Source organism: Ustilaginoidea virens, chromosome 2 (assembly GCF_000687475.1).
Source record: "Ustilaginoidea virens chromosome 2, complete sequence".
Lineage (NCBI taxonomy): Eukaryota > Fungi > Ascomycota > Sordariomycetes > Hypocreales > Clavicipitaceae > Ustilaginoidea > Ustilaginoidea virens.
Window position 1 is genome coordinate 3,084,104 of NC_057317.1, and position 20,922 is coordinate 3,105,025.

The following is a 20,922-nucleotide window of genomic DNA, read 5'->3' on the forward strand; positions in this document are numbered from 1 at the left end:
ATGGAATAAAGGGGTAGGCGAGAAGAGCTGGATCATCAGTTTGGATCTTGTATAGCTGATTGGTCAGTTGGTCCGATTTGCGAACATGGCTTCTTCTTGAATCTTGAGTTTTACAAAGGCGTCACGTCACGTCCCTGACTGATGTCTCCGATGCCATTTGCGGCCCCAGCATTCCGGTCATGATTGATCTCGTCCAACAAGACAAAGACAGGCTTGTCTCTACAGTCCGGTGAGACTTGCCAGTTGAGATCCGCGGTTGAGAAATCGATTGCCACCAATATTACGCGTTACACAGTGATATCGTAGTCGCGAATCAGGACGCCATGTTTTTCACGTTGACTCGAACATGGTCGACCTTTTTCTTCACCTTTGTTTTTGTTCATGGATACAAATTTGGTCTTCTATCCCAACGAAGCGGCCTCCGTGTGTCTCCCAGGTGTGTGATAAAAAACTAACTACCTGCTCGAATCATCACACTTTTGAACGGAGAAGAAAATGGGATTAAAAAAAAAAATGAAGAAATGAATCAAAGACATGAAAGAAAAGGAATTATTAGAAAGCAGCTCGAGGGCCTCGTCGTACAAGGCGGACAAGCAGTACTCTTTTTCGAACGCCATGTTTCGCACTCAGCTGACAAGAACAAGGGCAGCTGTGCTTGGCGCACCATACCTGTTAGTGCGAGTCGCGTTCCAACGCAGGAACACGGGTTGCAAAGAACCCTTGGGACACGGATAAAGCTTTACAAGTAGGAAAGCTAACAAAAGTGAGTAGGAACGTCGGGGTGGGGGGACCGAGCTCTACCGACGACTTGGCCAAAAGCCATGCTGCGACGCCATGCGTTGACCGAGCTGACACGAAGCAAGATTAAAATCTCACTGCTGAGAGCTGAATCTGGACGCTGGGGAACAGAACAGCCGTACGAGGAGCAGACACCACCAGCCAAGCCAAGGCCGCTTGTTCGTCCTTGGATGCCGGGAGCAAATGGCAAACGCAAAGCTGCGCGAACTCGGCAGGATTGTGGGAGTGCAGCTCTGGAATGGGACTGACGAAATCCTTTGGTCGGCGATGTCTGGCTGCCACGGTCGAGCACTAGCTAGCTCGCTGCTGCAACTCCATGGGGGGCAAACCAGACTCTTGAGAGTCTCTCCTCATCCCTGCGGCCATACCATGAAGAGGGAGAGAAAAAAAAAGGTGCAAGTCAGCGTATAGCTAAGCTAGGAGGTTGGTTGGTTGGCGACTCTGGATGATGATGGGTGCCGACGATGGGTTGTGATGGCTGGAATTCCTCTCTTTGCCTGTTTGCCTGTTTGCCTGTTTGCCTCTTTTTCTCGTTCCCTCATTCCCTCATTACCTCTTTCCCTCATTCCCTCATTCCCCTTTTTCCCTCTTTCCCTCTTTGCCTCTTTCACTCCCTCCTTCCCTCGTTGTTTCCTACAAGCAACTCCTCGTGACGTTTGTGGCGTACTGCTCGTGACGTACATACTGCTCGTGACGTCGGGCACCTTCACTTGGACGCACTTCCCTTCCCGCTTCCCGCCTTCCCCTTCCCCGCACGTCCGTCCAGTAGCAAGCAGTCTGGTTTCAGTTCGGTCCCGCTCGGGGCGTTGCGTTGCGCTGCGCTGCGCTGCGCGGCCCTTCCAGAGCCCCCAGCGCTAACCAAACTACGTGTTCTCAACGCGCCAGGAGGACACATGGCAACACATGGCATCAATGCTCCAAAAACCCCCCATCCTAGGGGTCAATAGAATCCCAACACCGCATCGTCTCCCGCGGTAGCTGTAGGGTCCAGCTATCCCACCCGCCGTCCTGGCAGCTTGTAAGCCGCGCGCTCAAAGTCATCCAGCCTTCATCCAGGCGTCATCAGCGACACCGCGACCGCCGCCGCGCCTTTCACCCCGCCTGGCCTGGCCTGGCCTGGCCTCGCTTCGCCTCGCTTCGCCTCGCCTCAGCTTCCCAACACCGTTCGCTTCCGTTGGGCGTCGAGGGGACCGAAACCTTGCCAGAGCAAAAAACCCGACCTCCCCTCCCCCCTTCCCCCCCCTCAAAAGAAGTAAACTATACCCGAGCCTCCCCGGTCGATCGGAACAAAAAAAAAAAAAAAAATCACACACACACACACACACACACACACACACACACATCGAACCCCCCCGGCCGAAAATTTAAATCCCCGAAATTGTTTTCCCCGGCAACATCACCATCATGGCCGCGTTCGTCATCGACCTCTGGGAATCCATCTTCACGCCCGGCCCCACGCCGAGCATCCTCAAAGCCACCAACGCCAGCTTCGCCGCGCTGCTGGCCGTCCTGCTGGTCCTGCTGGCCGCCACGGCGAGCGTGCATTTCGCCATCCTGTCCGTCCTGAGCGCCGGCCTGTGGTGGGCGATCAACTGGTTCGCGGGGGAGCTGGCCGTCGCGCAGGCGGCCCAGCGGCGGGAGGAGGAGGAGCACAGGCACAGGCACAGGCAGAAGCAGAAGCAGAAGCCGGCCGCGGGCGCAGCAGACGACAGCGACACCGAGGTCGAGACCACAGCCAGAGAGGCCGCGAGCACAAGGGCCAGCCAGAGGGCCGCGCCGCAGGCGGCAGCCAGGGACGAGGCCAGCAGAGGAGGCGTCGTGACGTCGCGGTCCAGCGTGAGCACCGAGGACGAGTGGGAGAAGGTGTCGGGCAGCGAGCGCGACAGGACGCAGTAAAGGGCTGTCTGGCATTTCTTTGCGCGTTGTGCGCAGGCTGTTCGGGCACGCATGTGTGGTTGGTAGTCAAAAGGTAGGGGGGGGGGGGAGAAAGCATCGCAGACCAACACGGGCGAAGACGGAGACGGGCGTTGTTTCAACACAGTCGGCCGAGTTGACCCACGACGACTGGGACTGACAAGGGGGAGAAAAAAAAAATCATGGTAGGGCATCACCATGGCGCGCAACAACAGTTCAGCTGCGCCGTGACGCCAGCATGGTAACCCGCCGCCCACGCGGTGATGGAGCTCGCTCTCTATATCCAAGTACATACTGGGAGAAAACAAAACAGACATATGAAAAAAAAAAAAAAAAAAAAAAAAAAAAACACGCCAGTAGCCCACACCATCATCATCCTACTACAAGTGTCGTAGTTTCCTCGTAGCAAAAGACGCCACCACCGCACACATGGCCCCAATGAACAGACACACGGCGATGGCGTTCGGGCCATCCTTCTCGGGCTCCACCACGGAATCGTCGGCGAGCTCGCGGCTCTTCCCGGGTTCCAGTATGGAGAAGACAATCGTGGCGATCATTGTTCCCAGGAGCTGGGGTATTGTGGTGTATATGTTCAGAATACCAAAGTAGACGCCCGACAGCTCGCCGCTTGGAGACGTGTTCGACGGCGAAGCCTCGGGCCCGTCGCCCGACAACAGGGACGGTGCGCCCTCGTTTAGGCTGGGCATTTCCATCTCCGTCGGGTCGTTGGACAGCCTCCGGTAACCGTGGCCGCTCAGCTTGTTTACTTCGATTCCGAGAAGAGCGGTGGGCGCCCACATGGCGATCGCCCAGGGTCTAGGTGAGTTTGCGAAAACACACAAAAGTTAGACGGGGGGGGGGCTTTCAGTGCAACACACACTGCACGCAACACCAGGATACAGAGCGTGTGCTGGTTCGTGGAAGGTTTTCTTGTTCTTGTTCCAACTTACATGCCGCAGAGACAAACGAGTGTGGTAGCAAAGCAATAACTCGTGGCGAATGGCGCGAAAAACATCGAGGCCGCAAACATCATGTGCCCAAAGACCCACATCGTCAGCAAATCCGGCTTGAGGCCCTGAAACGCCTTCAGCAAGCCGGCCACTGCCTGCGGCGGCCTGGCCGTGTACGTCTCCTCGTCCAGGGACTTGACCAGGAGCGGAAGCACAAAGGCGCCGACACATGTAATGCTGGAGTAGATGACAAGAGACGTGCTTCCGAGCCGGCCCATTTCCCCGAGGGTGTCCTTGGAGAGTTTTGCCTCGGCGGGGACGTCGTAGCGGAAATACGTCTCGCCAACCCAGGTCGTGCTGTAAAACAGAAATGGGAACCAGCCGATCCAGGACCAGAACTGCGCCCAGCAAATGGCTTTGATCCGGGGCGGGAGATGCTGCGCGGTGGAGTAGATCTGGCGCAGGACGCCGAGGCCGCCTTTGGCACCTGCCGCCCCTGACCCTTTGCTGGAGACGAGGACGCTTTCCTGCACAGCCCAGCAGGTCACCCCCGTCGTCGAGAGTATGGCCAAGGCGGCTATGACGGTGAGCTGCTGGAACTGGGTCTTGCCAAGGCCCGTGCCGAGAATGCCCACCAGGTCGACAGCACCGGATCCGTAGCCGATGATGTGGCCGACGGCATTCATCCTGCTCGCTGCCCACGACGTCGTCGTCAGTGGGGACAAAGCTCAAAGCTTCCCAGCAGCAAACAAGGCTGATGCAAAAGAACAAGGAAAAATAGCCTACCCCATGCCGCGCCAGCTTGCTGCTTCTCCAGCGGTAGTGCATCAACAATCAAGCTCCTCGAACATGACATGACTGACTCTGGTCAGTTATTCGCTCCCCGTCATTCAAACACATGGCCATGGAGGCTCTGAAATGAGATGGGGGAGTTTTTTCTAACCAGCGTTGATGGCGAAATCCAAGGCGTAGATGGACAGGACAGCCAAGGCAACCGTCGGTCCCCTCGCCAGTTCTGCATCATTGACAAGGAAGCCAACAATCTCCTTTGTAAAGCCCAGGACCACGAGACAGCCCGCTACAATGACGGCTCCCACCACCATGAAGGGGCGCCTACGACCCCATTTGGATGTGTTTTCGTCTGCTACAACACCAATGATTGGCTGGACGATGAGGCCCGAGAGCGGACCCGCGATCCATATCAACGAGGTATTGGATTTGGTGAGGCCGAGATTGAGCAGATACGGGGTGCAATCTTGGTGTCGCTCGTAGCCGTGGTTAGCTGCTTGGACGGTCGGTTCCTGCACGTCTGGCTGGATAACAACCTACAGGTCATCTCTATACCCCAGGTGAAGCTGCGTTTGACAGCGTTAGTACGCCAAGGTGTTCAAAAGCAACGAGCCCAGAGGAACTCACGTTATCCCTATTACGCAAAAGTTGAGGAGAATCATGCGCATCGCCTCTGAGCTTCCCCTGATGGAAGGGCGGCCCACCAAGCTTGCCATTTTTGCGGCAGTTCAGTCTCTGCCTTGTCTGCAGCACTCCCTTCAATCAGATCAGGTTCGAAAAAGGCCTCGCATTCAGATGGTTCAGCCCGCGCGATGACAGAATCGTGAGGATCCCGGACGAGGAGCTGGGGTTTGGCTTTAGGCGTATCAAGGTGCCTGTAGAGTATTTACCGAGGAAAATCCTGGGAAACGAAAAAGAAACCACAAGGCGCTCGATCGGTGCTGAAGCCACGTCTACTCTGACCAGACTGGTCAACGCGTTATATTAAGAAGGCAAGGGAGGAGGAGGCCATGGACTCCTGGATACCTACAGATAGTTGCAGGTCAATCATGAACAAGCGAGTCTGGAAAGCCAAAAAAAATAAAATAAAATAAAAAAAAGGCCAGAAATCCCGCCGACGCGAAGCAGCGAGCAAATCCAGTGCTGAGCCGGACAAGGAGAGAAAGGCACACAGCGAACGAGCGACACTGCCCAGCAACTTGAACCGAGCAGGAAAATGAATTGGGGTAACGGACGACGAGGACGGAGTTGGCGGAAAGGATTGTGTTTGGGGGGGTGGTGGGGGCCTGCACCCCTGGAAGGGGCCAAGCCAGGACATACCTAAGGTACTCCGTACTTGTCTGCAGCTGCAGGGAGTACCGAGTACCGAGTACCGATAAGCTACATGCAGGGGGTTGCCAGCTCTTGTCAGCCGAGACTCAGCCGGGTCAGACAGCTCCCCTTGTCGGAGCCGCGCCATTTTAGTGCGATTTCCTCCGTATCATTTGTGTTATTATTTACTTGGGCAAACCACTGACCAGCATCTAAGCAGGGGTGTGCCCATGCTCCGATTAGGCTTAGGCAGCTCAGAGGCTTGGAGGCCCCAACCTTGAATTTTAAAAAAAATCAAGGGACCAGGTACGGAGTACGTCTTTCCCCAAAGGGGAAGAAGTCCACTTCCCCTCCACTTCCCGACTCCCGACTCGGCACCTGAGCCATGATCAACTTTCATGCCGAGATTGGGTTTGATTTGGCTGCTGCTTCCAACAGAGTACATGTACCCAATTGTACAGTGTACATACACAATGCGCTCCAAGAGTCAGTCCGTACGTAGCACGACGACCAATCCATCCACTCGTTCACTTTCGTGCGTAGTCCGTACTTGTACAAACAAATCTTGCTCCTTGCCGGTATCTCACATGATTCCTTAAAATCTATAGCTTCTATCTCCTTGCAGTCGCTCGCTAGTCCCCTTCGTCTCCCGTTCGAGTGCCCTCTTTCCTTTTTATATACGGGTCCCTTAATTCCGAGATACTGTCCTTCTCTCCCAATCTCTGTTTTTTGGTATTCTCGTTCAAACGCCTAATAAGTCCTGTCGTCCATCTCCTTGTACTTTCTCTTGGGGGTGGAAAAGAAGGAGAAAAGAAAGGAGGAAAAAGGAAAAAAAAAAAAAAACAAAAAAAAAAGGTATTCCGTTAAGCAACGCTAAGCGAGGCAGTTGTTGGAGGCGGCCAATCTCAACTGCCTAAAGAAGGGCCTGTCTGCCCTGATCCTTCGACGCCACCAACCTGACCGTAGAAAGAATTTTAATGCCATGGGGAAAAAAAAAAAAAAAAAAAAAAAAAGGCAAAAGCAGAGAAAGGCATATCAAGTCAAAACAAAAAGTGTTCATAAAGGGGCTCAATCGCAAACCGAAACTCATTCGCCAATGCATGACACTGCATCATCCATCTGCCTGAAACAGAGAGAGTTTGACTTGGGAGGATTCAAGCGCGATAATCGCAATTGATGCATGTGCCCTCGGACGTGATTCCCCCCCCCCCTTTTTTTTTTTTTTTCAAAAAAAAAAAAAAAAAGAAAGAAAAAAAAGTAAAGGAAAAAAAAAAAAAGAGGGACAGAAAGAGGTTGGCGTAGACTACGAATCTGCCAGTTTGGCAAAATGTTTTGACCAAATCCAACCGACTTGGTCGTTGGGATCGTCCTGGTTCTTTGCTAACCAGAGCTCGCCCTTTTCGGCAATCACGTCGAATATCTGCACCACGTCAGCCTCCTCTCTGCTTGCTTGCTCTTCTTCACAGCCCTGCTTATGCGCCCGTTGTGCTTACCTCTCCAGCCTGATACGTTAGGTAGGGATATCCAGCCTCGTGTTTGGTGGTGGAAATGTTGAATTCGAAAAGTGACGCCGCTAGCCACAACACGTTGTAGCCGTCCGACGTCTGGCTGCGTTCGCGTGACGATGCCCTTGACTGACGTTGGCTGCTGCTCTCGTCTGGCCCATCCGACATGGGCATGGCCGAGTGGAACATGTTGGAGAATCGGCGCGGCTCTCGTTGCGTTTCCTGTGGCGCGTGGTTCGAATGGTACGTTGCATTGGAGTCGCGATGGTTCTGCCCGGCCGTATCCGAGCTTCGTCGAAGCATGCCCGATTCGCAACTCCGGCCCGTGCTGGGCCTGGTCGACGCAACTCCCGCACCGGCGCCGGATCGAGAGCTGCTGGGAAATTCCGGCGACCGAGGTGAGGTGAGCCCCCCCTGGCAGGAGTGAATGCCCGCATAATAGTCACGGTAGTAGTAATGATGTGGACTCGGCATGTTCCCACTCGCGAATCCCGTGGCGCCGTTGTTCGGAGACATTGTGAATGAGTCGCTGCGTCGATTGCCGAAATCCGGCGCGGGCAACGTCGGCGCCATATCTCCACTTACAGATTGGCCTCGGCTTCTCGATTCAATGTCCGAGCCTCGCGCCCGCGTTCGAAACGACGCGTCGTCCACGCTCACGGATGTCGAGAGTGACGTTCGTCCCCATGTTGCCGGATTGAGGATGCCAATGCTGGACAGTTGGTCATTGGCATAAGGAAAGTCTCGCTCAAACGTCGACAAGACCTCCTTGAGGTCAGGCATGTCGGAGCAGTCGCTCAGCACTACCTTCATCTTTTCCGTCCATATTGAATACCACCTGGCTTGGATGTTCACGAAATTCCCGAGGCAGATGTTGCCGACCTTTTCGGTCAAGGCGGAAAGTTGCGGGAGCTCCTTCTTCAACGCATCATTCAGCGCGTCGTACTGCTCGACCAGCTCCTTCAACTTTGAATCTGGGCTTTTCCCGCTCCGCTTCAGCTGCTCAGAGCGCTCAAAGTCCAACCGGCGTTTTTGTCTCTTTTTCATGGCCAAAGAAGGATTGCCGTATGCTTTGATTACGTGCTCAAAGGGTTCAATGACGTGTTTGCGGACTTGCGACAAATGTTCCTCCAGGGCCACTTTTTCGAGATCGCGGACCGAAATGTTGAACTGCACCCATTTGCTCTCGAGTTCTGGATAGCTTCCGGGCTGAAGACGCATGACTAGTTCAATCGACGACATGTATTGAAGGAACTCGTGAACGTAGGCTGATACCTGTCGAGTATAGAACTCGACATCTCGAAGCACAACTTGAAGTCGCAGGTAATCATCTCCAAACTTCTCGTTGAGCTTCGCGTAGTCGCCGTCTCCTGTGGCTCGCATGTTGGATCCTTGTAGTTTATCAACTCGCTTGCCGAAAGCTCGAGCAAAACCGGCTTTTACGTCCGACTCCTTTCTCTTCCTGCCCACAATTTGACCGACAAGCTCAAAGTTCTTCTTGCTCTTGTTTATTTCGATGATGGCAGTCTCCAAGACATCTTTAGCTCCCAGCAGCGTTTCTCGGTCGGGATGGTCCTGAGGGGTGTATTGAAGAAGGGTAATGATGAGGTTCGGATACTTTGTGATCCGTTGCATGGGTTTGATGAGAAGAGAATCCAGGTCCCACGCAGCCGTCAAGTCCTTTGCTACTTCGTTGCACTCGTTCAGCCAGACCTTGACCGTGGGATCCTGCTGAATCTGTATAAGTCTCTTGGCAGCTTGATCACTGGCCCTGAGAAAGCCCTCATGCACCAGCTTCATTTGCTCCATGTTGCTTTTGAAAACAGGTCCCAAGGAAGTAGACCGGTCTTTCATATCACTCGGACCCGCCATCTTTGTAGAACTTGCAGAAGATAGCGTCGAATCGTCCCGTGGCGCCCCTCGGGATCCCTTGGGCACATAGACGTCGGCAACCGCGTCTTTGAGTTCCGCAAGGAATGACGTGTGAAAAGCAATGATTTCGTCGCTGTTTCGAAAAATCAACTTGATTGTCTGGCCATCGAGTTTGGGGCATGCCTCCGCAGTTCCTTTGTAAATCTCCTCCACGATGTTCATGTCTCGAACAAAGACAGCCTCCGTGTCGAGCAATTCTTTGATAACATTTCTCCTCTGAATTAGGCGTTGTCTGTCTTTGTCAGTTAGCTCTCCGCCGTCTTGCGTGATCGACTTGCTATCACTATCTGCCGGTGTTTGTGTGCTCATGTACTGCTCGGTAGTGGTGAGGGACGCCGAATCGATCGACCGTGAAGTTCCTGCATGGGACATGGACTCGTCACTACCCCGTTCGGAGTTGAGGAGGGTACTTCCGTATTGAGACTGCTCGTAATATGCACTCGACGTCCTCGAGTTCAAGTCGGACCCTGGTATCGATGGTGGTACTGGAGGGGGCTCGTGGGATGGTGATGGAACGTATGAGGCATTGTCGCTCGATTCGCGTGTCAGATAGAGAACCGAGAAACCAACTCCGGTGTCCAACTCAGGCAAATGATGTGGCCCGAAGTCAGTGGCAGGTTGTGTGGATTCGGAACAATATCGAGTCTCGAGTCCAGGGTTATCATCGTCATGGGTCGAAGAGCCCGGATGTGAGCTGAAAATTGTGACATGGCCGAATGCTGGTGATTCAGACGTGCCTTGTCCTTCAGACGATCTCGGTAGTTCTGACTGGTCAGTACTGTCGACTGAAAAGTCGGTCCACGCAGATTGTCTGCCCGGCTTCCCGTCCTCATATCCGGATGTTGGCATCAGGAATTTGCCAGAAGAAGAGGCATCGGCCTCTTGGTGCTGCAGATTTTCATACACACAGGCTTCAGAATATGCGCATGTTGAAGTCCCGCAGGAACGAGCAAGGTCGTCATGACAGCTCTGGCACCCTTCGTGACCTTTACGGTGATCCATTTCTCCAGTACAAGTGTCGCAAACACCATCCTGATCGGGGTGGTTTTCTTTGTCTGCTACACGACGGCGATCCAGGTTCAACTCGCAATCGGATTCATACAGCGAGTCAAGGCTCGGAAAAGGTATCGAGTGCTTCTCAATCTCGCGGGGCGCGTACTCTTTCTGAGAAACTGTAGATAGTATAATGTCGAAGTGTCGAGGCGGAAATGAATCATTTTCAGGACCCTCACCTTCTGATCGGTGGGTAAAGTCGCTGGACGGCCGTACGACCGCTACAAGAGTCTCGTCGATGGCTGTGATGGAAGATTTCGATGGAGCGGCTACGAGGACTGGCAATTCGGACTCTTGATCCTGAGAATATCGATACTCGGTGGGCGCACCAGGCGATGGATGACGCTTGTGGGGGCTCTGCGGCTCGACCGCGTCGAGCGGTGATCGAGCCTGAACAGGTGGATTCGTCTGAGGTTCGGTGTCAAATTCGGTAGTGTTGGAAGTCTCTGAAACTGCTGGGCTAGGCGGCCCTTCATCCATCCTCGGTGACATTTCATCAGGAAAGCTTCCGGGCAAGCCGAGTGTTGGTGAATCCTGCTCAGCGGCAGGAGGTCGTTTCTCAGTAGATATTGTGAGAGAGGGTGTTGCAACTGCGTTCCCGGATCGCGGATCACTCCAATGATCTTGTTTATCGTTCTTCTCGGAAAGAACTGTGCTGTTGTCCACTAGTCGACCGTTCCCGTCGTTACCGCTTGGATTCGGAATGTCGGGTTCGGTGTCGCCAGCATGTGGAGTTGGGTGTGCTACACTGGCTCTTGGGCTTATACTGTCCTCGCCAGTGTACTTATCGGACACTGGAGTAGGTATGAGGTGGCCGGGTTCATCGACGACGGCTCTGTGACTTGCTTCTAGAGCCTCACTCTCCCGAATGGATTTTGTGTAAGCGAGCCTGATGTGTTCTCGTCTCTGTTCAAAGTCTATGGGACCGATCGAAACCTTGCGTCGCCTGGTTGCGAGTTCACCAGCTTTGCCCGATGAGGTCACTTCAGATTCCTTCATCCTAGAAGTGGGAGTTGAGGCTATTGAGACAGGCTGCCTGGGACGGGAACTTCGAAGTGTAGGGGACAGATTTGACGGGGGTACAGTCATGTAGGCCGGCAAACTGGCGTCTCTGTGGCTCGTTGGTCCCGATTTGCGGCCTTGAGTTGGAGTCTTGGCTCGGCCTGCGCCGGGACTGGCTCTGAGAAGTCTTCCATTCGGCTGATGGCGTTTCAACGTGGACGGCGAGCTTGATCGAGTGGGGGACGGACTCGAGGAGTTACTGGGGGTGCTAAACTTGCGAACTGAGACAGGGAGTTTGGATGAGCGCGGCGATGATGTCGAGCTCCGATTGCGGGCCATTCTCGACGACGGAGATGAGCCAGCTTCATCACTGTGCGAACGAGAGCGAGGGTACGGATGGGAGGGGCTTGCAGCAAGCTCTTCGCCTGGTTGGTTTGGAGAGCTGAGATGGGAAGGTGGTGATGGCGCCGATGATTCAGGACCTGGGCTGTAAAGGCTGCGCTGGCGCGATGCGGTAATATGATCACTAGGTTCCGACGTTCTTCGCTGACGAACACCGTCGATGCCGAAACCTCCTAGAGAGGGATCATGCTGGTTCGGAGGAACTTCGCCGAACAAAAGACCTCGGGTCTCAGACCCTCGGGAAACGAAAGGGACTTGGTGATGAAGGTGATGGGAGGAGAATTTTCTCGACGTGTCGAGCATGGGGATCTGAGATGCATTTCGCGGCTTGGCCACGCGCGTTGCAAATGATTGTATGCTACTGAAAGCTTGATGGTCAGCCACAAACCTAGATTGCCGCAGCGGCAATGAAGCCGAGTCGAGAGCACCAGTTTCCGCAACAGCAGCCTCGGAGGATCTATGACTTGAGAGTGCGCGGCTCCCGCGTGGCGAAGGCTTTGGAACTTTAGAGCTGGTAGTGCGAGCTCGGGATGGAAGTGGTGGAATTGTGGGAACCCCGACAACAACATTCTGATCGAAGCGCTTCTTCAAGTCCTTGACACTAGGTTTACCGCTTGGGATCTTGGGGGCACTGGCGTTTGTGAAGCATCTGCTACCCTGGGGGCTCGAGACAGACCGCAGGTTTGATCGCGGCAGGTTGCGGCAAGCGGGAGCTGTCGGATGCTTGGGTGCGGCTCCGTCATCATAGGATCTGAGAGAAGGGCGTGAGGAAGATGTCGCAGCCATGGGAATCATGTACGGTACTGAGCTTCCGTCAGGCGTTCGATTGTTCTCGTAGAGGTCGCCGGCATCTACAGGAGACGGCTGTGCATGGTGGTTGTCGATTGAGGCGGAGTCGTGATACGGCGTGGAATTTGAATCAGGGCTATTCGGTTGGGCTGCTCTGGCGGCGACGCTGTCGTAGGACGAAAGGTTGCTGGCAAGGCTGCTTGTGAGTTCGGCGTCGGCAGGATGAAGCGGGCAAGGAGGTAGAAGGGTCAAGGCCTGAGCAGGGTCGAGCGGCTGGAGCTGGTTGAGGCTGGGTTGGGAATTCTGGGGGTCGAAGGTGCCTGGGTCAGTGTTGATGGTATCGTCTCGAAGTTGACCACCATCCGGGCCGGATTCCATGTTGGCCAAGGAAGTGGCCAGGACCTTTGCATCCGGTCAGATGTCGTGGCTGGTCAGGAAACAGCGAGCATTGATACGTTGGCTGGCAGAGGCATGTAGTTGGAGTGAGCGAGTAGGGAATTGGCCGAGAGGATGGGATGAAATCGAGTGGTCAACAACAACAGGTTTCAAGATGCGAGTGCACAAGATAGGCGAGTTGGTTGTGGATTCGCGGTGCGCTGCTAGTCTGCTGGGCGCACTGCCAAGGTGGCGCGCCGTCCAGGTACCAGGAGTTCAAGCGACATTTGATTACAGTAACATTGCGGACGTGTATACAGCTGGGTGTTTCTTGCTGCTAGCCTGCGCTAGAGGTACCTACCTCCTAGGAGGTAGGAGGCGGGGGTACTTAAGGTACATCGGGTCAGGCTAGGTAAGGTACCTACCTAATGTCAATAGAATCGCTAGGGAGAAGGTGCTGGAGCCAGCCGAACTTGGCTGCATCAGCAATGACAACCCCATCGGCCCATGCAACCAAAGCACAAATATCTGCACCGCTTCTCCGGCCAAGAAAGGAAGGGAGGGCCCCAGTGACCAATTGACCATGTCTACGGATCACGTCCGTGGCTGTCGCATCTGCTCAAAGGAGGACAGCATGGCGTGTGAGCAGTCTACCTCAATACCATGTTAGGAGGTAGGTGCATGTACCTAATCTAGGTGCCCAAGGTAGCACTGTAGCAGGAGGAACCTGGAATGTCAAGGATGGGGACAGTTCAACTTGAGAACTTGAGGGGGTGGGCGGGGGGTTCCTTGGCCCAAGCCAGGCATCAGCCAGGCCCAGCCAGCAGGACACATGCAGACCAGCAGGACAGGCCAGCAGGACAGACGAGCAGAAACAGGCTGGGCGGGCACCAGACTTGCACTGGACTGGAAGTCCCAGCCTTGACATCCAGCACCATCCAGCACCACCCAGCACCACCCACCGCCGATTCCAGTGACCAGACTTGAAGCATCAAATTTACGCCAGACACCGGGATGACGGGACAGCCCAGGGATAGCGGTGGAATGGCTTGTTACATTGCGAGCGACAGATCAGAGGAATCTTCTGGACTTCATCCGGCAGCTTCTAGCGCAATTTTGTTCACGTTCGTTCTGCTCATCCTTTTTACGTACCTAGGTACCTAAGTTGAACATGCCAGGCGCAAGGTGCATATGTGTACTTTTCCCTCGAGCCTGCTCTGCTGTACACGAGGAGGTAGGTACGTGATGGGTGAGGGTGAGGCTTGCGTCTCAAACCTGGAATCCCGTTTGGTCCAATTGTCAGTATGTATCGCACTGACGCCAACAACAGGTTCTGGACCCGGGTCCTCCGGGATCGCGCGCCACGCAACGCCAGGCCACCTTGCAGGTACGGCCCAGGGGAAATAGAGTACGGTGGGTAGTAGTACAGTGGATGCCCAAGTACGCCAACCCCACAAAGTCCGTGTGTGTACTCCGTACTTCCGTATGGTGAACGGAGTACGCATGTGGCAGCGAATTCCCGAGCCGCGTCGCTGATACAGTAGAGAGAGTTCCTCTGCCCGCCTACTACTGCCATGGCATGGCGCGCCACCCCTTCTTATTATATAGGTACCTGGGTACCTACCTAGGTACATAGCGATAGTATTCCGTCTTGCATTATATGTAGGACAGCCGGCCATGGCTTAACATGGTCTAGGTAAGGTAGGTACCTAGGTACCTAAGGTACTCCAGACATGTATATTCGCTACAAGAAATGTGACTTATCCCTAGGAACCAGCTTCGCACGCCATGGGAGTAAGTGCTCTAAGCTCAACAGTCAAGTGCCGTCTGGTGACAAGCTGCCCATTTGTCAGCTCTGGCTTGGACATGGCAAATTACCCTCTAGGTAGGTGCCTAATACTCTGTAGTCTTGGAGATGCTTCTCATCTAGGCTTGATGATAAGCGGAATACGATCGCTAGAAAATAGGGGGTTGCCTTTGGCAGGTACCTTCATACTAGGTTGGTTTAATGGTATGAAATTGCTAGCTAGCATTGAAGGTGCCAGGCCTGTCGTGTCTTGCGTCTTGACGCCCAAAATTGATTGTGGCTTCTCTGGCGGTCCCAGGTTGAAGCCACAGCATGGTGGGATATGGTTCTGCATTGCTCAAGTGGGCCGCCACAGCCCCCAGCCTTTTAGCCCCAGCGTTTTGGCCCCAGCATTTAGGCCCCAGCTTTTCTTCAGTGACTTTTCGAGGGCAACGATTTTATCTTCAACTTGGTTCTTCATTTGCGCACTTCTGGGTCGTCGATACCTGGCACGCACAATTACTATTGACTCGATGCCAAGAACAGACGGACGCTCACTCGCTATCAAGTTGGGATACCTACCTAGGTACCTGGCAGGTAGTCAGTCTCGCCATAAGACCATCGTGCCAGTTGGGGGGGGGGGGGGGGGGGGGGGGGGCGGGGGTACAAGCGATTGATCAAGCTCCAGCAACTTACCTAACCTAACCTAGGAGGTACCAGACTGTACTCAATCTCTCGCTCCGTGAGACCAGTTCACGGCCATTGGACCAAGTGTCAAGTGAGTGCACATACTTGATACCAGCCCACCCCGAATGCAAAGTTCATCTCGTCCCATTTCAACGGCTCGGTCAACCACCCCGGGCAGAACGAGTCGTCGACTTGTTCGCATATGGTTGGATTCCGCCGTGATTCCTGATAAAGGCCAATCTCCTTCGAATCCGGCCCAGCCCTCATGCAATGCCAACCTCGTCATCTCAAACCTGTACCAATCATCCATTTCGGGCCTCTTTCCAACGGTGCAGCGCACTGCATGTGTTACAAGGAGCTGACGCTCAATGGTTCACAATGAGGTGGAATACTACCCCATAAGGTCGTATTGTGTGAAAGTACGGACGATTTCATGAGACGAAGGGATGACGTGTTTGACCAGCTTCAGTACAGTAGGTAGTCGACACGCCTAGGATATCCTTGGAATACAGCGGATAATTTTCTGTCACGACACCAGACCCATCATCATCACATTGCTCCAGGCCACGGGGTCAATTACCAGCTTATTGACTTTTGTCTCTCTCTCTTCTTCTTCTTCTTTTTTTTTTTTTTTTTTTTTTTTTTTTTTTTTCCCCTTCGGGTAGCGGTCTGCTGCAGCAGGTGAGCGAGCCTACTCTACTCCGTACATGTAGGCACCTACCTTAGCGTGCTAAACTTGTTCCTGGTGACAGTCACCCGCTTGTCAGCTCGGATATCGTAAAGCGACGACAAGTCACGTCCCTCATGGTGGTTTTGAGCCAGGCTGCTTTACGAATTTACGATTAGTAACCTGTCACCAACTAGAACCCAGGGGCGCCACGATATGGTTGGTGCCTAGAAAGGTACATCATGTACGTCCGTAGGCACGCAGGTCCCACTTTCCGCTTATGATCTCATACCCCTGCATCCTGATCAGGTTGTTTTACGATCATTCAAATCATTCAAGCACCCAGCGGAGGCTTTTTCACCTGTTGGGGATATGCATACGGAGTACTCCGTACGGACTACACAGAAGCAGAACAACACGTTTCTTCTGCGAACCTGAAAGAGACCGCTTATTTGGGGTAATTGTCGAGCCTGGTGAATGGATGCATCAGCAAGTAAACTTTGGCCTGCAACTTTGGAAGGTACGAATATGCAAGTTGCGACCTGATTCCTGCTTCGGCTCCTGTCCCGCCCCTCCCCGCCCCGCCCCGCCCTGCCATGCCCTGCCCTGCCCTGACCCCCAATCTTTTGACAAAATACGGAGTACGGAGTACAGTGTAACAAGTCAAGGAAAGGCTCCATTCATTCTTTGATGGCAGCCACGCGAAATCACCCCGTCAAGTGTTGGGACTGTGAGCTAGCTCTGCTGCTGTGTGCGCTTCTTGACAAAAGACGGGATAAAACTCCAGCCTCCAATAAAGCCAAGTCATGAAATGCCTTAAACGGAAGCGGATTGACCGAGACTCGCGCGAGGCAAACGATGGACCCGTAAGGCGAGATCTCCTGTCACAGACCTACTCGACAGTCTCGACATTGCGCGAGTATGCTCTCCTCAAACTCCCCAGCACCTCCAGATTACGCCGCAAGAAAATTGGCTCCCTTGGAACAAACGTTTGTTCCAGCGAGACCGAGGCCAGCATGTCGAGATTTTTAGACTCAACTTTGATATGCTGCTTTGACGATGCCTCAACAAGTGATGACTCCACGTTTAGGCAGTGGCTCTCTCGCTTTTCACAAGCGGGAGACGAATCGCACGTCACGCTATCTGGGAACATGACTGACTCTTCCGACACGCAATCCGAGGTGCGTGCCAGTTCGACATGTATTCTTCTCCATCCTTGCTAAATCTGCGGAATGGTTAACGTGCATTTACTTTCAAGATTGTCGACTTTGTCATACAGGCTCTGTTTCGCAGAGAAAAAAGGCCGTCTTCGTGGCCAAAAAATCTTCTTTGTGACGGATACCGCAAAAGGGCCAGAGAGGATGATCCATGCGGTAGTTCTATTCCGAACGTGTATAGTCTGTACCCCAATCACCATGCCGCCGCCCTGAAGCGTAAACCATGGCCAGAGTTGCTGGCTCTGTTGGGGCAATCTGGACAACGAATCATGATTGAACTTCTCTTCCAAGGCTCCATTTACGTAACTGTAGATGCCGGGTTCGGGAATTATTATCAACTCAGTGGTAAGAAGGACGATTGATGGCACCGGTCAGACCACAAGCAGCTCAAAACTCCTTAGGCACACCACTATCAGAACTGGATTTGGTCGATAACTTGCGGAGATCACCCGATAAATCTCGAAGGCCTTCAGACGTAGTACTTGTCAGGCGCCGCATGTTTTACGCTAGACCGGCTCTTACAGCCCGTGGCCGAATACAGACTGGCTTTCAGCAGATCCGTACTATTGCACCACTCTTCCCTTTCATCTGGAACCATGCTGACGTCGAGCAGATGTCTTGAACCGATGTCGCCACGCAAGCCCTAGAAAAGAAAATGCCGACGTCCAGCAAGCTGACGCCAATACCATGAAAATCATGATGTACATGTTTCCCAGGCAATTTGGATTGCACAATGTCTTCACGTCAAGCGTAAACCGTTTAGAGATGGCGGGCAGGTTCCAAGATTATACTGTCCGGGAGGACGAGATCCTGTCGCTTGCTCAAACACTTCAAACTGGATCTGAAAAAAAGTTGCCCAAATTACCAAAACGACTGCGAGGAATTGCTTGGGAACTTGTGAAAAAGCTTCAGGTGCTTCACAGCCGTTGCTCGTATACCGCATTGCTGAGGCACTACTGCTCGTCGGAATTCGATACAAGGAGTTCGCAAAAGGTCTCAGGCAATACCCTTCATCATGTTGTGGCAGCTCGCACGACAAAAGCTGAGCAACGACTCGGCACGAATGAACCATGCGGGGGGTTGTTCCCCCGTGCTTCGGACAAATGCGAGACACCTGAATGCAATTCTTTTGTTGATCTAGCGACTCCAGCATCAGCAGTGTCAGCTTTCTGCCAAGCCGTTTTATCCAACCTTGTTCCTAACGATTTCTGGGGCAAAGGCGACGCAATGTCTCACAATAAGACAATTATCCTTCGCAGAGTCGACCAATTCGTTAAACTGCGACGATTTGAATCCATGACGTTGCATGATGTAACGCAAGATCTCAAGGTAAGTCCAGGTTCGCACCCCGAAAGGTGTAGATTTTGTTGACAGGTTTTAGATTTCTGATGTTCCGTGGCTACAACCACCGGGTTCGCGCAGTCATAATACCAGCCTAACTGATATGAATAAGCGGCGCGAGATATTCAACGAGCTGATATACTATGTTTTTGATTCCTTGTTGATATCCCTGATCAGAACAAATTTTTACGTCACCGAATCCAGTTCCCATCGACTCCAGGTGTTTTTCTTCCGTCACGATGTTTGGCGCCGCATCTCCGGACCGGCCCTGGCGAAACTAAAGGGTGAAATGTATGAGGAGGTGAAGGTCAGTGAGGCGCAAGAAACTCTGGCATCTAGACGTCTGGGGTTCAGTCGCTTGAGATTGCTCCCGAAGGATAACAAGCTACGACCTATTCTGAATCTCCGCAGACGCCAAATCAGCAGGAACAACTCAAGAGTACTATATCCAAGCATAAATTCTGTGCTGGCTCCCATCAGCACAGTACTCAAGTTCGAGAAGGTAAATTAGCCGAAAGGGGCAGCATAGAATTCCCTTCATAAGCTGACTCGTGCAGGACACGAATGCTCACCTGCTAGGTTCCTCGCTCTTTTCGGTCGGCGACATATACACACGCCTAAAAGACTTCAAGCGATCGCTTAGCTCCCATCCTGGGGTCGGTGACGAAACAAGATTATTCTTCGCCAAGCTGGATGTACAATCTGCTTTTGATACGATGCCCCAAGATGCCATAATCCAGCTCATGACTTCCGTCCTGAGTCAGAGCCAATATACAATGATCAAGCATGCAGAGATAAAGCCAGGGGAGCGTGCCATGTCCAAGTCCAAAAAGGCTGCTACGAAAGCAATTTGCCAGTGGCGAGCCTCAGTCCTGGGGCGAGATGAAGAAGGCGCCTTCACCTCGCGGTTGCACAATGGACTAGCCAACAAGAAAAAATATACAGTGTTTGTCGACGGCGTGGCTCAAAGGACCCACGATGCAAAAGATCTTCTGGACTTGATGTCAGACCATATCGGAGGAAATCTGGTTAAGATGGGCAAGAAATACTACCTCCAATCAAGAGGGATACCTCAAGGATCTGTTTTATCCTCGTTGCTCTGCAACTACTTCTACGCTGATCTCGAGAGAAGGCATTTATCTTTTCTTTTCGAACCAGATTGCCTGTTGGTGAGACTGATCGACGACTTTTTGCTTATCACGCTGGACAGGCACAAGGCGGAAAAATTCGTCGAGATGATGCATCGGGGCTTGCCAGAGTATGGCGTGGAGGTGAGCACCCAGAAGACCTTGGTCAATTTCGACGTGCATATCGATGGCAAGCGTGTTCCCAAAGCCATGGCTGGAACTGGCTTTCCTTACTGCGGAATCCGTATCAACGATACGACCTTGGAGATCACCAAGGACGTGGAAGCTCGAAAGCATATAGGTAATCTTTCCTTTCAGCTGCCTAAGAATATAGGCGATCGAGACGTGGTCAAGCTAAAAACAGGTGTAGCCATTCAAAACTCTCTGACTGTGGAGTACGGTCGTTCGCCTGGACAGAATTTCCAGCGAAAGGTGCTGAGTAAGGGCCATCATCACTTACAGTCATGGGTTTATTCCATCATCCCGCTTAAGCTAACGCGGGTGCAGATACTTTCAAGATGCAATCGCACTTGATGTTCTTTGACACGACACACAACACGGCGAAAACTGTTCTGGACACGTTGCGGCAGGCATTTAGCGAGACTGCTCGCAAGATGCAGGCTTACATACGATGCTTGCCCAAGAGACAGAGGCCAAGCACCAGCCTTATCACGCGTGAGTTGCGCTGTTTTCTCCGTTTGTTTCTTTTCCCACCCCGCCACCACTGCTCGGCGCCACTACCAAAGTCGCTTCGGCTGGCCTCGGTTTCATGCACATACGAATTACTTACGCAGATATCTTAGAGACCATCTGCCAAGCGGCACAAGTCGCTTTTGCCATTCTCTCTAGCAAGTCAAGGCGATTGCAGTACCCCGAGTATGCCTGCTCTATTCGCCGGGGACAAGTCACTAGGTAGGAATGGAACCCTCTGCAAAACAGTACCGCCACTCCTCCACTTGAGCTTTGATGTAATGTAAGGACTGACAGATGGGAAAGCGTTGCGTACGGGGCCTTCTTGGACGTGTTAAGCAAGTATCAAGCGAACTATGGACCGGTTATCCAGTGGTTGCGACAACATGCCGAGAAACCAGCGCTTGCTGCGGAGAACAGATGATGAACCCCCGCATGGGGAGGTACGTTTCTGCACAAGCTTTCTCGAGTCTCATTTAATCGCAAGAGTGTACTATTTATTGTCTATTGAATGTATGCTTTCAAGGCGGGGTTTGGCCAAGGATGATGAAGACGCCAAGAGGAGAGAGCCACGACAGAGCTGCGGG

General features: G+C 53.0%; 4 protein-coding genes across 4 annotated transcripts; 2 read left to right on the forward strand and 2 right to left on the reverse strand.

The window, feature by feature from the left end:
* Positions 1–2,202: 2,202 nt before the first annotated feature.
* UV8b_02597 (uncharacterized protein) lies at positions 2,203–2,694 on the forward strand (the record flags this gene model as incomplete). The annotated part of the gene is made up of 1 exon (XM_043140095.1): positions 2,203–2,694. One exon carries the CDS (start codon positions 2,203–2,205, stop codon positions 2,692–2,694), a length of 492 nt encoding a protein of 163 aa, XP_042996029.1.
* Positions 2,695–3,092: 398 nt separating this feature from the next.
* On the reverse strand, positions 3,093–5,167 carry UV8b_02598 (uncharacterized protein; the record flags this gene model as incomplete). Its single annotated transcript, XM_043140096.1, has 6 exons — positions 3,093–3,528; positions 3,663–4,356; positions 4,449–4,520; positions 4,606–4,917; positions 4,992–5,017; positions 5,079–5,167. The coding sequence occupies 6 exons, from the start codon at positions 5,165–5,167 to the stop codon at positions 3,093–3,095; spliced, it is 1,629 nt and encodes a 542-aa protein (XP_042996030.1).
* A 1,898-nt stretch (positions 5,168–7,065) lies between these two features.
* On the reverse strand, positions 7,066–12,823 carry UV8b_02599 (uncharacterized protein; the record flags this gene model as incomplete). The annotated part of the gene is made up of 2 exons (XM_043140097.1): positions 7,066–7,182; positions 7,256–12,823. 2 exons carry the CDS (start codon positions 12,821–12,823, stop codon positions 7,066–7,068), a joined length of 5,685 nt encoding a protein of 1,894 aa, XP_042996031.1.
* A 4,288-nt stretch (positions 12,824–17,111) lies between these two features.
* Positions 17,112–20,759, forward strand: UV8b_02600 (uncharacterized protein; the record flags this gene model as incomplete). Its single annotated transcript, XM_043140098.1, has 10 exons — positions 17,112–17,141; positions 17,219–17,522; positions 17,579–17,737; positions 17,791–18,506; positions 18,559–19,020; positions 19,076–19,946; positions 20,016–20,084; positions 20,153–20,320; positions 20,449–20,557; positions 20,642–20,759. The coding sequence occupies 10 exons, from the start codon at positions 17,112–17,114 to the stop codon at positions 20,757–20,759; spliced, it is 3,006 nt and encodes a 1,001-aa protein (XP_042996032.1).
* Between the last annotated feature and the right edge of the window lie 163 nt (positions 20,760–20,922).